General features: G+C 39.2%; 1 protein-coding gene across 2 annotated transcripts in view; it reads right to left on the reverse strand.

Moving 5' to 3' along the window:
- Nucleotides 1-17,776, reverse strand: part of camkk1a (calcium/calmodulin-dependent protein kinase kinase 1, alpha a) — a 119,306-nt gene that overhangs the window by 49,308 nt on the left and 52,222 nt on the right. For both annotated transcript variants that reach the window (XM_020612378.1, XM_020612377.1), the window contains exons 5-9: nucleotides 13,622-13,673; nucleotides 11,775-11,908; nucleotides 8,027-8,063; nucleotides 7,650-7,671; nucleotides 4,264-4,352 (exon numbers count right to left, since the gene is read on the reverse strand). In XM_020612378.1, coding sequence (XP_020468034.1) covers nucleotides 4,264-4,352; nucleotides 7,650-7,671; nucleotides 8,027-8,063; nucleotides 11,775-11,908; nucleotides 13,622-13,673 — 334 coding nt within the window. The remainder of the gene's footprint in view (nucleotides 1-4,263; nucleotides 4,353-7,649; nucleotides 7,672-8,026; nucleotides 8,064-11,774; nucleotides 11,909-13,621; nucleotides 13,674-17,776) is intronic.

Raw genomic sequence — 17,776 nt, forward strand, 5'->3', positions numbered from 1 at the left:
CTCATTAAAACCCAACAATGACCCAATCCACCCTTCTAGTTACTGTCCCTTATCACATATTAATTCAGATTTAAAAATCATTACCAAAGCCCTAGCCACTAGAATAGAGGCAGTCGCCCCAATATTCATCCACCCAGACCAAACAGGTTTCATTAAAAACAGAACTGCTTCACATAGCATCTGTAGATTATTTACTTTGATTAATCTTGCACAACAAAAACAAACCAAAATGATGATTTTATCACTGGATGCAGAGAAAGTATTTGACAAAGTTAACTGGATATTTCTCTTCTGTATATTACACAGATTTGGGTTTGGAGAGTTGTTCATCCATTGGATAAGAACACCGTACACATAACCTAGGGCAACAATAAGTACAAATGGGATCAGTTTACAAAGTTTAATTTTACAGCAGGGTACCAGACAAGGATGCCCACTCTCACCATCTCTATTCGCCATTTTCATCGAGCCTCTAGCAGCAGCTATACAACAGAACAATATAAGAACATAAAATTAGTCTTTGTGCAGATGATTTATTATTATATTTAAAGGATCCATATATTTCTCTACAGGAAACTTTACACATTATTAACACATTTTCTAAGATCTCAAACTACACAATAAACTGGAATAAATCCACCATACTACCACTCGCTGAGGACGCCTGGGATTCTGCAGCTCAAGACTCCTCTCCCCAATTCTGCACAGGCAACATTAAATATCTTGGTATTACCCAGGCTGTCAGAACTTTTTAACCTCAACTACACCCCCCTGCTAAAAAAAGATAGAAGATGAGTTCAAACGCTGGTCCAATCTTTCTCTCTCACTCATCAGCTGAATTGCTACTGTCAAAATGAAAACTCTACCTCAAATCAACTACCTGTTTACAATGCTACCCACAACACCCACAGATAAATGATTTAATTCCCTTGATTCTATAACTTCGCAATTTTATTGGAAAAACAAGAAACCCAAAATTTCTCTATCTACACTCCAAAAGAATAAATCACTAGGTGGCCTAGAAGCACCAAATTTCCAATATTACTACTTGGCAAATCAGCTACAATATTTAGTCAAATGAATTCAGAAGGACAGTTACAACCAAGTTTTCTACCAAACTCTACTAAGAAAATTAATTACTGTAAGAACATCACAATCCTCCTAATCCTATCTATTTCCCAGCATGGCAACACAAAGGAATCACTCACTTGCATCACCTGTTTGAAAATAACCAGTTCATATGATTTAATACACTGATCCAGAAGTACAGAGTTCAGAGAGAACAGTTACTCCAGTACAATTGACTAAAATATATAATTAAGTCAAAGATTAGTGTAACCAATAATCCACTACAACCCTCCAAATTAATTGAAGAAATTATGAAAATTACATCTTCCAAGAAAATAATATCTAAGCCATATAAACTCAAATATAGACTCAACAATAACAATACCAAAACTCAAGTGGGAAAACAATTTAACTCTCTCCCTCAACTCCGACTTCTGGACAGAAACTTGCAATAACATCTATTCTCTGACCAGCAGTGTAAACTTACAACTTATACAATATAAGACCATTTACAGGACCCATATTACAGAAAATAAAATGTTCAAAATGGGTTTCACTGACACAGACATCTGCTCACAATGCACTCTAGATTGAAACAACAATTATTTTCATGCTACTTGGACCTGCCAACCAGTTCATTCCCTCTGGATAGCAGTGACAGAGAAACTCTCCACCATCTTGGGCATGCATCAATTTCCAGAGTAGATGTTTTACCTAAATTCCTCCTTCTTCACACATCTGCTCACAATGCACTCTAGATTGAAACAACAATTATTTTCATGCTACTTGGACCTGCCAACCAGTTCATTCCCTCTGGATAGCAGTGACAGAGAAACTCTCCACCATCTTGGGCATGCATCAATTTCCAGAGTAGATGTTTTACCTAAATTCCTCCTTCTTCACCACTTTGCTTACTCTGTAATATCATAGAAATTGACCAACACCAATTAAATACAAAAACCCACTCCTCATTTCTCTAGCTATTGCCAAGAAAACAATCTTTCAAAACTGGACATAAAAAAAAAATCACTACACATAAACCACTGGACCAACCTTCTCGTAGAATACATCACATTAGAGAAAATGGCATCCACTCACAAGAATAGTTTATCAGCTTTTTATGACGCATGAAACCCATTTTTAACACATTTCAACTTGAACCAAACACCTGGGAGGCCACACACATTCCCAACAACTAAAAATGTAATAAGCTGATTTTATTAGTAGTACTGTTATCATCATTATTATTGGTAATTATTTATTTATTTATTCATTTATTTCACCCTCCTTTGCCTTTTCTTGCACTTCATAGACTGCATAAATTGGAAATACCCACACTACAATCTTGTAAAACACTCTATATCCTTTTGTAATGTCATGTATCTGTTCTCTCGTCTCCCATGTTTGGTACTGTTTTGTTAAAGTGTTACGTTGTTTCAATAAAAAATTAAAATAAAAGAAATATATTATAAGTAATTATAAAATAAACAGTCATGTGAATAAATAGTATAAAACATATGAATGATGCAATAAATGTTTAAAAAAGTAAGAAATTAAAACTCTTAGCCTTATGTTAAATCATGATTTAATTTTCATCATAAGTATTATAGAAGTTTGATTTTATTTCATATGGTCACATTTCATAAGGTCCATTTTTATTTCATAATGCCTTTTTTCATAAATGTGTTGCTGTCACCATCCTCTCCCCTTTCAGCCATTCACATGCTCCCTGCCTGTTCAGTTAACAAGTGCAATACCAGATTTAGCCAGTTAGCTCTTAGCTAGAACAACAGCAGTATCAAGGTCATTTTGAGTAAGTTGACTACCTGCTGTAAAAAACTAATACACAACCAACATCTTTTACTGAGCTTCAAAGGGGTGCACATGCTACCTAACTACAGTAGCTGGCGATCTATGTGGGGGTGTGAGCCTCATTTATTACTTAGCACTAAACATGTTGCAGAGTCTTTCTCTGTGGCCAGTCAAGCCAACAATAACTGGCTAACAGTGGTTCTTCACTCTGAAGCTAAAGAGGTTGAGTTACAGTGTCTGTGCACTGTGTTTGTCTTGAACAGCAGCCTCTGGTTGGTTGATTTCGAATCGGTTTGACACTGTTAATGCTCAAACATCAGACAGACAGTTACATGAACCAAGTTGTTTGTGCAACATCTTAACTGCAACCACAGTCAAGTCATAGACAAATGCCAGTAGTATGTTGTATATTTTGAGAAAGGGCTTTTTTCATAAATAAGAATGCAATAAAATAAAAATGGCATTAAAAATGTGTTTTTATAAAAATGAATGCTGAAATAGATTTTCATAATAATGAGTTATGGTTTAATTATAACATTTCTTCAGTTATTTTACAAATTGTTGGCTCATTTACTATATATTTTTTCACAATTAATCCATATAATTATTTGTTTCATAATTTCTTTTTTACTAATTTAATATTGAATACTTTGGGACTCCATTGTTTGTAATCACAACTTTGATTTAACCCTTTTTCAAACTGTGCATTTACTGTACAGTGTACTGTTTATGCAAATAAACTCATTCAGAGTCCATGGCTATGTTTTTCCAGAAGGTCAGCATTAAATGCCAAGTGGTTAGAAAATTGCCTTTCAATCAGAAGAACATGGTTCACATGCCCTGCTGAGGTGGATAGCACACAACTGCTGGGATGCAGATGAGCAGGAAAGAACCACTTTGTTCCTTAAGATAAAAAACAGAAGCACCACTACATCATTTCTTTTTTAAGCATAGTAAGAGCAGACTGTAGAAAAAACAGCAATCCAGATATTTTTGATGTTACACTCTGAATATCATAATGAGATAGATAGGATAATCATTTTACTTGGCCAAATATGTTATACACACACACACACACACACACACACACACACACACACAGAATTTGTTTCCGGTACAGAACCGAGGCAGCCATCTGTGGCACCACCTCACGCCGATGACCCTAACCATCGGGAGCAGGTTGGGGTTCAGTGTCTTGCCCAAGGACACTTTGACATGTGGACAGGTGGCACCATGATTCAAACCTCCAACCCTCTGGTTGAGAGGCGACTGCTCTACCCACTGAACCACAGCCGCCCTTTACCAATGTATAGTCTAACTCTTTCCTGATAATTAGAAACATCACAAAACCCTTTATGATGCCTCCATGTATGAGATACTTACAATACTCTATGCCCAGGATGATGTCTCTGAAGTACAACCTTGCTTGCTCCTCTGACAAAGGAGTGTCTGTGGGCACTTCCATCACTGGACTACAACCCATGCAGGCAGATCATCAGGCAGTGTAGAGAAGAAACCGATATACAGAGAGCAAGGAAGACATGATGTTTCAACATTACCATTGCAATACGTCTCCAAATGTGAAGACATTCAAATGATGCACTGCATCTAAACAGACATTAAGCATGACACTTCGGTGGTGTTTCAGTCCTTTGATGCCCAACAAGGACTGAAACACCACAGATGGGGATAAATATCTCAAACTCAATGCCAGTCGGGCAGAACTGATGAAGCCTCTTGGATGAGAGGTTAAATGTCTTCAACCTAAAAAACCTAGTCCAGTCCATTTTTCAAAGTTTTTTTTCAGCTATAAATCATTAAGTGAAACTTGTTACAATTTCCATTTTCCTAATATTGCTTTATTGAAGATAACTATTTCTAATGGCAATACTTATATATTGGTGGGTAACGTTTTTACAGTGTTATAACAAATGGTTTAACTGTTGCATTCAATACATTTACAATATAGTTAATACAGTACAGTTACTTCAAAATTATGTAATTCTACTAAAGATGCATGAGTAGGCCGCTACAGTATATGATTAGAACTGTAATCTGTAAATAAACATTCACTAACTATACATACAGTAAATGAATCAGCTAATATTTGAAATATCTGCATGATAAATGACTTAAATGATTAATCCATTACTGAAAATGTCTGTGACAGACTGACAATTTCTAGGGATAATTCATTTCAGCCTATTTGGTACATTTTCATTTCAGGTCCAGATTCTTATTAATTGTAAATGTTTGGTGAATTATTTGAAATGTTTCATGGCTGGAACAGTAGTTAAAATGTTTGCTAGTGTTAGTGACTGTTTGGCAACAATTAACCCAAATTAGCCTGAGTAGAAGAAAGGTTGTTTTTGGCGTGTGGGTGCAGACAAAAAGGGGGATGGGTCTGGGACACTGGAACACATTGTTGAGCCCTCTTGGTGTTGTGGGCCCAGCTCAACAAAATACCAGTTAGTGAGAAGGTACCCACTTGATGACCCTGTAGACTTGCCTTCACTCCTACACCCACACAGAACTTGATTTGGTGTTGGTGATAATATAGTTATAGACTCACTGGAATTGTCAATAGTCTTCTTGTGTTAAACAGTCTTGGTAGAACAGTGCCAGTGGAGGGGACCCGGCTCTCAGAGGTGACTGCCATTACAAGCCAATTGCGCCGGCCACTGGTTAATCTGAGCAAATTCAATTAAGATGTGGTGTGTCAAGCCACATATCTGCTCTTTGCTTGGGTGAGGTTAGGGTTCAAAGATGCTTTGTGTTAAGGGTAAAATGGTGTTGCTTATTGTGGGCTCTGAATATTTATGACAGTATGGCCAGATACACCCCTCTTTGTGGCCAAATAATGGGTAAAAATCATTTAACTTGTACACTGAGCTTCCATATGAATGCTCTCTTATTCGTTAGGCCATTTAACTGTATATTATTGACTGTTGGCCATATTTGTTATAGGTCTGAAATAATAATAAACAGAGAGATGATAGCAGTCACAGTACATAACAGTATTAATACTACAAAGAAGTCTTCTATTGTAACACACCTAGATATTAGTGCTGTGTGTTAAAAGGGGTGGAAGTAGCAATAGTAGAACTTATAGCTCTATTGCAATAAAGAAGCTGTAAACTATAATTACCGCTTTGCGGTTGTATGCCTCCGCCGGCCACTCAAATTCATGGAAATGGACAGATATGAGGTCACTGACCATGACATTTGACCACCAAAATCTAATCGGTCCATCCTTGAGTCCAAGTGGACACTTGTGCCAAATTTGAAAAAACTCCCTCAAAGTGTTCCAGACATACCGAGTTCACAAGAATGGGACGGCTGGATGGATGGACAACAGAGAAACATAATGCCTCTGGCCACAGCTATTACCGGCCCGGAAGCATAAAAAACAAGAGTTATTATTTTTATGAGTAGTATAAGAGATATTAATAGCAGCTATAATAAGCAGCTTACTTGTTTATCAACTTCCTCCCATGGGCAACAAAAGAGCAAACTGTTTCTCTCAATATGAAATAACTAACAAATAGCAAATAGAGCATATCTTCCTATTAAAATGTGAGCGTAACTTATTTCATAAAATGGCCTTATACTTGTATAGCGCCTTTCTATGCTTTTACAGCACACTCAAAGCGCTTTCACACATTATTCGGCCATTCACCCATTCGCACTCCCAAGCACTCACGCATTCACACACCGGTGACATCACCGGGAGCAACTGGGGGTTTAGTGTCTTGCTCAAGGACACCTTGACGGTTCTGCTGCTTCCTGTCGTGCTTTTATTTTGACGTTACTTCCTGTTTTGCTTCACCACAGTTTCGGTCTTTTTACTTTCATCATCACTCACATTCGTTTCACCTGCTCCTTATTGTTTGCACCTGTTTTCACCTCTATTTAGGCAGCGTCCTCCCATCAGGACGCTGCCGGATTGTTCTAGACACCAACTCTGACCTTTCAGCATTAATTCCTGCCTGACGTGTCAGTATTGGACACTGGATTTCTGTTTTGGACCACCATATATTGCCTGCCCCTTTAAACTCGGACTGCTTCTATGTGTATCGGCTTAACGGACTTCCCTTTCGACAACGTGTTTTGGATTCCCTTGATGTATGTGTTTGCTGGCTCTGATCTTGGACTGTTGTACCAACCTGTAGTGCGTTTTGTGTTACACCATGTCTTGTCTTGTTTTCCTGTTCTGCATTTGTGCTCTTATTAAAGAGATGGTTTTGTTCAACATATCCTCGTCTGGCCATTTAAATGAGTTCACCCATGATATTTTCGGCAGCATCATGCACCGTTTCTGACACAAAAGGTGGCAGATTATTGAAAAAAAAAATCAACTGGACTAGATTTCTAGGTCGAAGACGTTTCACCTCTCATCCAAGAGGTTGATGAAGCCTTTTTTTTCAGCTTACTATGACCTGGGTGACTGAGAATCTGCACAGACATGTCTCAGATTATTAGATTATCCCAAATTTATCATTCTGTGGGAAGGAACAGCTCATGCATCAGGACATGAAACACTTACAGGGTTGACCGCTACTGGTAATAACTGAAAACCTAAGAACATTATGAATACCTTTGAAACCTGAAATGGAACAAACACTTGCACTGTGTCAGCTTGAAGTAATGATGGAGAATACTGCAGAAACCAAGGCAGGGATGGAGAAATGAGGGGGTGAAGGTAAAAGAACAGAGAGGACAAATCTTACATTATTAAAAAAAAAAAAGAATACGTTCTGTGTACTCACCCCTTATGCATCAGTTCAAACACTGTTGGAAAAAAGAGAGGGAAGAGAAACAGGAACACATTCATTCATTCAGCTGGGTTTGACCACTGCTGCCACTGAAGCAACACCACAGCATCACATTATTCACTGTCAAGAGCACTGAATTATCTGAACGTGCCTCATGAAGCACAAAGAGTTGGATGTCTAACATACATCTCAGCTGGTAATGGAAGGTTTCTGCATAATATGTGAGCTCTGAGGTGGTGTGGGAGCCTGAGGTCATCTGAATTATGAAGAAGTTACATGAACACTTGGTAATGGCAGGTCTCAAGTGCCAAAGGCTGAGGAGGACAAAAACTGAGCAAAAGATCAGGACAAAGAAAATATGGCCTGCCTACCCATGTGAAGGGTGTCCCCAGTAGGATCGTCCAGCACCTGCAACATCAACATAATCATTATGAATGGAGACGTTCCAGTAGAAAACCCTCAAGATCATCACCATAGGTGGGTGGAAACAATACAAAACTGATAAAGTACACTGTGTGTGATACTTCACAGGAACATTTGACACACTTGTATTCCAGACCAAGACACTGCAGATTCTAAAATCTGCCCTTCCTTTATAAGAGATAATTTTAATGGAAGCACCACTGATATTTTAAAAACTGGTTAAAACCTTTTGGATTTTCTTTGTGTTCATATGAAAGCTAGTGTTTGTACAGTTGGGACATTGGTGGGCACTATAACTTAAAGTGCTGACTACCGTGTTAGAGAACACTATCTGTCTCCAGATAAGCTGCATGGTAATTAGATTGCATATTAATTTGGGGATATGCAACATATAAGAATAAAGCTCTAGTTTTAAAACTATACAGTATTTTGACCTCATGAGAGAGGAACAGGGTAGGGGCAACTCCATTATCAAAATTTGTTTAGAAGTACTGAGGAGTACTTGAGTACTCACTTGAGTCAGTGTTGGTTGGGGCTGTAGACTACAAGTTTGGAAAATGGGCTAGGTGAGGTTGCATTGTGGATGAAGTAGGTGCTAAGTTTTGACATAAAAAAAGAATATGTAGGGGAAAAAAGAATATATCACTGGTTTTGCTGCAGCAAATCTTTATAATTTCTTTTTTACACTATCTATTGTGAGTCTGACAATGTTACAGGAGTGCAATGCTAAATCTGTGAAGTGCATGTTCAAAAATCTCTCCTGCAAGTCACTATTATCCTCCAATGGACACAAAGTAAACATGGAACTTTGGAGGCCCCTGAAGTTCGAGGGCCCTGGGCAGATTTTGCCTGGTTGGTAAACCATGGTTATCCATGTTAATGGAAACAGGTGTTCCCCTAGGACTGGTACTATGCTTTTGCAAAACATGGGCCATGCAACAGCTCACAGCTCCTACTGTACAAAGCACAGGACACACTGTGCAGACCATCTATACAGCACCTACAGCATGCTGGTGAATTTAAATTACTACAGTGAAGGTAAATGCTGACCAAGGACAAACAGTGCTGGAAAAATAAGGGCAGGAAACACCTCATATTAATTTTGCCTTATTGCTCTTACTATGTTATATGTGTTTGTTTAAATAAATATTTGTTCTTTCTTCATTACACATCATTTTCTATCTTTGTTCTAATAAGACAAACCGTTATAAAAAGTAAATGAGTGTTGTCAGGCATATAGTGCAAACCATTTGCAGTCGAGTCATTTTATTTGTAGATGTTGAATAACAAAGTGATTAAAAGAGTATCTTTATTTATGAGTAAATGACATAAATTGATCTTAAACATTAATAAAACTTTCCTAACAACTGCACACCTTAGTGATTCTGGATCCATTTTCTCTTATGTTTTCGCTTCGCTTCCTGTGTTTGTTTGCATTTGCCCCGTCTCTCCCACTGTTCTGCCACTGTAATCAGCCATCATTCCACTCACCTGCTTACCCGGCTACGACTATTACTCTGTTTACCCTACGGTTCTGCTACCCTGCTTACCTGACTGCTTGACATCTGCTACTCCACATACCACTGGCTGTGGCTCAGGAGGTAGAGCGGGTCATTTCCTAACCGGAGGATTAGCGGTTCAATTCCCGGCTTGTCCAGTCAACATGTCGAGGTGTCCTTGAGCAAGTCACCGGTGTGTGAATGCGTGAGTGCTTGGGAGTGCGAATGGGTGAATGGCCGAATAATGTGAAAGTGCTTTGAGTGTGCTGTAAAAGCATAGAAAGGCGCTATACAGGTATAAGACCATTTACCTGGCGGCGACTGTCACTCTGACTGCCCGGTATTGACCTGCCTGTCCTCTGGTTCCTGCATCCCTCTTGTCATCCCACCTGCCCATCCTCCTGGTTCCTCGCCTTGCCTGTCCTCTGTGCACTTCCTGCTAGCCCTGAGCCTGCTAGACTTCCTGCCGTTACCTGTTTAATAAACTGCTTTCTTTAGTTCCTACTCCTCTTGTTTCGGTGTCTGCATCTGGGGTCCACACCACATCCATCATAACATTTTCACTGTCATTTTCCAACCACCTGTGAAAATGACCAATACTTTCATTAATTTTAACCAGCTTCACTTGGCGCAGGCTTTAAAGTTTCAACACAACAGAAAAAGTCTTTTTATAATTAGACAGACTGGACTGCAGTCTCACAGGAATCAGTTGGATATCTGTAATGAATGTTATCCTGACCAAGCACAGCCCATTTAAAATGGATGAACAGAAAGAGATGGAGAGCAGGTTTTCACATTGGATACATACAGTATGTATGCTCATGGGAGTGAGGGTGGAAAAAGAAGGGAAGAGATGAGTGTGTATGTGTGACTTGTCTGCTGGATCAAGCAGAAAGGAGCTGAAGTATTCCATTTTTATTTAAAAATCTCTTTATTTCTGGCACTCTCTACACCCGAACGAGCCAGACAGCTTTCCTACAGACTGACTTCCAGAGCTTGATTTCCAACCACGGTGGTGGTGCCCCCGCCATCTGGCCGAGATTGAAGAACACTCTGATCTTATCACATGGAAGCAGCGGGCATCTTGAGTCACATCATCAAAATCTGCCCTCGTATTTCATAAACAACCACCTCTGTGGAAACTAAAAGCCTATTCTTCTTCAAAATTTCCCAAGTCAGTTTGAGAGCACTGACTGGCTGTGTATGTAGGAAGCCATTTACAAGGTGGAGGCTGTGCTGCTTCAGAACACATATCATAGAGGTCCAGTTAAGGTCCACCCATCTGCTGGTGGGTAAACCTATCTCATATTTCCCACCTGCTTCCTGGACTTACACTTTTACACCTTTTTGGTCTGATATATACTGATATGAGATAAATACAAAGCATGAGCCAGGTTACACAGCAGGAAAGGTTATCTGAAAATACACAGTTAAACTATATATCACAAAACATCCAGCAAAACAGAAAGAGAAGTAAAATGAGTACAAGTGATGCAGTTGCATTTTGTGTCTGGTGGTTATTTTGTGTCACCTTATAGTTATTTTACATATCTGTCTTGGTAATTTTGTCATTTCATGTTTTATTGTGGTCATTTTGTATCACTTTTTACACTTTGTTTTGCACCTTTTGTATCTCATTTTGCCTCTTTTGTAGTCATTTTTTGTCTCTTTGCAGTTGTTTGACCTAATTTCCAACAAGAAATATTAACATCCATGACACTAGCAAGCCAACAACCCATCCCCTTCTGATTCTGCTATATGGGAACCAGGTGTGACCAATTGGTCCTGACACAAACCTGATGCAAAAACGGTGACAATGCTAGCATAGCATGCTCATGTTTAGCAGGTATAATGTTTGTCATGCCCAAGATCTCAGTTTAACAAATATTTATCAAATGATAACAAGGGCTAACTAGCAGTCATTTCAAAGTACAGCTAAAGCTGACAGTAATGTCATTAGATTTGCAGGTATTTAATCATAAACCAAAATAGTGAACAAATTGGAATACTGAGATGACCAAAGTTTATCAAAGCAAAATGTAAAAATACTATTGAACCATAACTCATCTGGCCATCTCCTGCATTAATGTATGTGTAAGTCTTATAGCAGCAGGACTGATGGATTGCTTGGTATCTGAATGCAAATACAGCAACCACTTCCTGTTCAGCAACAACCAAAAGGCAGAGAAATTCTCACCTCTACCAGCTTGACAATGTTGACATGGTCCAGTTTTTTCAGTATGGCAATCTCTTGGTAGACCCTCTCCAGGGGTCCTAAGATTTTGGGCTGCTCTCCTTGGGCTGCCTTGGGTCCTCTTGGGGGTGGGCGACCTGCAGACACCACACAAACCACACACCAGCTACTATATGATTCATTTGATTGTAATGAGCCAGATACTGTGTGACAACTGTGCTGAAATCTAGGCAACAAGAAATTAAAGTGAGAAAATGTGTTGGTTAGATCTTCTACCAGTGACAATATTGCCTAATTTTTAGACAAAACGTTGAGTGTCCGACATACTGCTGACAGAAGCGAATATTTCCCAGTTGAAAATAGCTATTCTCAGTGTCAGAGACAATGAGAATGAATGTGGAAGAAGAGCTGGGCATTTAGGAGGAAAGGCAATTGCATCATGGGTAATGTGATTACAGTGTTTATAGAATTTGAGCCATATTTCAGACTAAAAGCTAGCATACCTGTGCTGGTTAAATTTAGAGCCCTTTTTACTCTGTCCCGTGTGTCCCCCATTAATTAGAGTTTATTTTAAATGGCAATGGTAAACAGTCTTATACTTGTACAGTGCCATTCTATGCTTTACAGCACAGTCAAATCACTTTCACATTCACCCATTCGCACTACCAAACGCTCACACATTCACACACCGGTGTCATCACCGGGAGCAACTGGGGATTAAGTGTCTTGCTCAAAAACACTTTGACACATTGATTAGACAAGCTAGGAATCGAACCGCTAATCCTTCGGTTAGGAGATGACCCGCTGTACCTCCTGAGCCACAGCCGCCCCCAGCCACAGCTGCCCCCTTTGATTTTACATATCAAGTCTTACATTAAACAAATTTTTTTTTTAAAACACGAGGCTGTACTTTTTTTTAACATGATCCTTTTCACATTACAGATATTTTTAAGATGACATATTTGAAGCAAATTATTCTGTTTTTACACAAACACTTCCTTTCATAACATCACATGAATTTTTCTTGGTATTTCATAAAACCAAAAACAGACTTTTGTTGTTAATACAATAAGAAACTTCCATATGCTTGGTGTTTTTTATTATTAAAAGTTGTCTGCTGTTTCACAGTTGTATGTTTGCAGCAACCAGTCAAATTCAAGGGAATAGACAACGATGAGGTCACTGACATTGACCTTAATCTGTTTAAGTGCCAAATTTGAAGAAATTCCCTCAAGGCGTCCCTGCGATATTGCATTCACAAATTGGACTGTAAGGACAGACAAACAACCTGAGAAAATAATGTCTCTGGCCACAGTTATGAAAAACCTTGTCATCTCCTCTCTGTCTCTGGCCACAGTTATGAAAAACCTTATAAACATTCTTTATAAGTCCATCCTGTTGGAGAGTTTCATAAATGCTGTTCCTTTTTCTCAGAAACCATTTCAGTTGATGTTAAACAGGTGTTGTGGTCGCAGTTTTGAAACCTGTTCTGCCTTACACAATAGATCATTTTGCAAAGCACCTGCAATCTGGTGCATCTTTTGTAAACAAAAGACAGACTGTGAATTGTGTGAGCATCTACATAGCCAAATACTGTATGTCTCATCCAGTGGTGTGTATGTGTGTGGCTCAGTCTGTCCTCATTGTAGTGCTGTTACCAGACAACATACAGCCGTGCTGGTATAAACAAAATCCTGAAAGGTTTCCCATAGGTTTATTTGGTATTAGATGGAAGTTTTAGCCAAGTTCAAACTATCCATCTTTCTTTGAGGGTTACTTCCTTCTTCTCTTACCTGATTTGTTTTGTTTCACTGCATTCATAGAACACAATAGAAAAGAACAGGACTTACGTGGAAAACCACACTGCTTCATTAACTTCTTCTTGGACACCACCTTCATGGCCTAGGAAAGTAAAAAGTGATTTAGATAGTGTTAAAAGCCTGAGCACTGTCCTAATGCAGAATGTAAAAGGCAAGAAATATGAACGTTTTACCATCAGTGGAGTTGTTATCAGTGTTATTAACCTTTGTAAAAGGTCAGGGGAGTACCTGAATGGGTAAATTTGAAGCAACAAAATCTTTCATGAAAAAGAGCATCTGTAGGTTTCTTAATGACAACTTTGTGTGTATGTGAGAGAGTGTGTGAGAGAGCGCACGAGTGAACAAACTAAGTTATAATGAAGTGTCAATACAAGGAACTGGTATGCAAAGAAAGAAATAAAGAACAAATGACATTCACTGCACATTGGACATTTCTATAAATTATTAGGACCACTATGATGTCAGAATGTTAATGTGGTTTCACTGATCACTAATTCATGGTAAAGTGGAACATATTCTAATATTTCCACAGCACAAATGGCCTTGGTGATGTACAGCTCTGTAGTTTCTTTACAAAGTGTGGTTACCATGACTATGACTGAGCAGAAACCAGGCTGGGCAAGAAAGCAGTTCTTCCCCTGTACATAGCTTCCATGGTGTGCTGCCTGAGTGCGTCTGTGTATGTGTGTGTGCACGTGTACACTCAGACTTATGGGAGGATGCTTAATTTGAGGAAATAAAGCATTTCCAAACCAGAGTCATCAAACAGTTACTAAGTGTCTAGGAACATTCTGAACTATTGCAGCATTTGGCTGCAGAGCTCTTGTATCCATACAGGCACAATTACATTAATCATAGTCCCACTCTGTTCAGAGTTCATCTGGAATTGATGGGGAGGCTCAGGTAAACAGCTTTCATCTCAAAAGCTACAGTCTAACTGTGTAGGCAGATGTAGATGCCTCATCATTGTGTGTCACCAATAATGTATTTTACCAAATATGAAACTGGAAATGCTATTTTACTTTACAAAAGTATGATAATAACTGTGGCAAACATGATTTATAAGATAGAGTGAAAAGTTATTGGGAAAACAGTTAGTTCTTCTTATTATGTGCTGAGAACAAACTATTGAGTGGTGTATGGCATTTATCAAAGACAGCCAAAAGCATAACAGCAGCAACTGTATTATTTTGTACTGTAGGAGGTTGAAGACAAAAAGGTATCAGAATATGCTGAGCCCAGAGCTCATGTTGCAGTCCTGCCACTGTCCAATCTGAGATGAGAGTCTGGGAAGGAGACAGTGGAAAGTGGGAAAGAGGCCTTGCCCTGGAGTGGGGCCCTTGGTCGCAAAGTTGAAGTAACACCAGGGTCCTAGAGCAGTCTTCATGGCCTCAGGGTGGGCTGGATCAAGCTGCGGCCTTGGCGTGGGTCCCTTGGTGTCCTGCGGAGGGGGCTGAGAGGTAGAGAGGCATAGTATAATATGGAGAATTGGAAAGAAGTGCTGATCTTGGTGAGGTTGGAATGGCAGAAACCAAAGCGACAGGAAGTCCTTGAAGAGGCCTGGGAGCATGGCCAGTCCCAGGAGATGGAAAATGCTGGCATCTCAAACTGGATAAGTGAAGAGTCTATCGATCCCTGGGCCTGTTGTAGGTAAGAAGGAGGTCCAGCAATGATATTGGAGCCTGAAAAGAAGCCGGCCAAGCTATTGCCCTTGAAGCAGCCACTGAGGGACACTGAGATGACACAGCTATGCCAGCGTTCCTTGGTGTGGACATTGGGGTGTATGGAGCCCCTGTGGGAGGAAGGATGGCTGATGAGGAAAAGTTGTTGTCTCCTAAAACTGGAGACAGGAAGCTAAGTTCAGAAATTGATGCAACAGCCTATGAAAAGCTGAGGCTGAAGGGGGTAGAGGAGGAAGGATGGTGCGGCAGTTGTGAGTGTGCTTGTGGACCAGGCCGGGGGAGCTCTGGACTCTGACTGACCATACCCTGTTACCAAGACTGACTGATTCTGTGACAATCTTCTTATTTAATACTGTATCTATTCCATTGCAGGAGTGATGAATCTATTCTCTGTTCCCTAACTACCAGATTACCTATTTACTGTAACTACTACTCTGTTCAGAATAATTGTAATATTAAATGATTATTTAAATTGGGATGATTTGTCTGAATTAATTTAGTCTGTATCACATTCTAGCCATGACAGAATCCATGACAGGTGCGCAGTAGTCGAGTGTCAGCCTTCTAACAAAAAATGGAAGCTGTTTAGGGTGGTTTTTGGTGGTTTAAATATTACATAAACGGAAGGGGTATAGTTCGGGTCAGGTCCTGCTCCTGAACTCAAGATAATTTCCATTATCTTCATGTAGTTAGGTGGCAATTTGGAGAAGCATAAATTTACTTAGAAACATACACCATATATGCATCATATCCACTGATATATTGTGATTCACTATCTTAAAATTTGTTTGGCACCTCTGCAATACGGAGCCTCCATACTGACTAAAACTTTAGACAGTATATCAAAATAAACATTGCTTGAGCCACTTCAAGCCACACTCTAACCAGAACAGTAGTGCAAACAGTCCTTGAGCAGCTAATTTGTCAGGAATACACCAGAAGAGCAAGTGGAGTATCTGTTTACAGGAGAGCTGATCCAGGAGTACCTGCAATATTTGGAACTGAGCTGCTGTCAAAAAAGTAAAATAAACAAACAAAAAACTCTTAAAATAATTATACAGCGATTCTAATGCCCCATCAGCACTAACCTGATACATTGCAATCCCTGTGACTGCTTTATATTGCCAATCTTCTGAACACAGGAGGAAATGTTGGGTGGTAACAGTCAAGAGTGAGACTGATGCCAGTGAGCTCAAATTCTCAACAGTAACACTGGATGACACGCTGCTTTGTTTTCTTTGAATCACTTGTGTGTAGGCAGGACAGTTTGAATCCAGTGTGAAATGGTGAACTCTATTACTAAAAAAGAAAACTTCTGCTGTCCATAAATAATATCAGAAACAAGGTTTGATTTCTTAATCTTAAGAAATATACATTAACTTTTTTCTGTTTATTGTATAGTGCTTGCTCCTGCACTGGGCCAGTTTGTTGCTTTACCCACCTTGCTCTGTTGGTAATCCAGCATCGGTTGACAGAAGCAATAAAGATCAATATTGCAGAGGGTTGAAAGCAAATGCAATATACAATCACCTGTTACCCCTTGGGGTAAAACTAAGACAAAAAATTGGGTGCACACAGAAACAGTGACATTTTCTGTATATTCAGACTTTTATATTTTAAAATTTTCCATTTCACAAACTAGGTTCCAGAATATTGCTTACATACACAGCTGGTGTGCATGTTTGCATGTAGCATGTGTGTCCACATTTAGTTTAGGCATCCCCACACTCCTGGAAGTGTTTTAGAGGGACAGGCACTCATTAAGCAAATGATAGAGAAGTAAAAACTCTGCTCCTGCTTCTGAGAGCAAGTAGGTGCTAATAATTAGCTCTTTAAAGTAATCTCTCCTCCAAATAGAAAGAAGTTGAGTGAATGCTGCATGAATTAGGTTTACTTTAGCCCCCTGAGGCTGATCAGTGGCATCATCACAACTGGATGACTGCCAATCAAGTTGTGAGCATGGTAATTATATGAGAAAAGACACTACAATCAACACATGCATGCATTCATAGACCTTTCCAACAATCACTTGGAAAAGATTACTGTGTTAACACGTAACACTGGGAAGAATTACTCATCATACTATATTTTTATCCCAGGCCTGTCAAGTCAATATCTGTTCCATTTCCATTCATATTAAAACAGATCACTGATGCATTATCAACATAATATCCATCAGTGTTTTCCTTACTGTTGATGCCAAGACTGAGACCTGAATGAAATGCTACTTTTTTAATTGAAACATGAAATGCCATGTTTAGAGGACAAAGGACATCACATAGAAGATACATGTACAGTGAGGAACAGAAGTATTTGAACACCCTGCGATTTTGCAAGTTCTCCCACTTAGAAATCATGGAGGGGTCTGAAATTCACATTGTAGGTGCATTCCCACTCTGAGAGACAGAATTAAAAAAAAAAATTCAGGAAATCACATTGTATGATTTTTAAAGAATTTATTTGTCTTGCACTGCTGAACATAAGTATTTGAACACCTGAGAAA

This window comes from Monopterus albus, unplaced genomic scaffold, assembly GCF_001952655.1.
Source record: "Monopterus albus unplaced genomic scaffold, M_albus_1.0 scaffold124.1, whole genome shotgun sequence".
In the NCBI taxonomy this organism is placed as follows: Eukaryota; Metazoa; Chordata; class Actinopteri; order Synbranchiformes; family Synbranchidae; genus Monopterus; species Monopterus albus.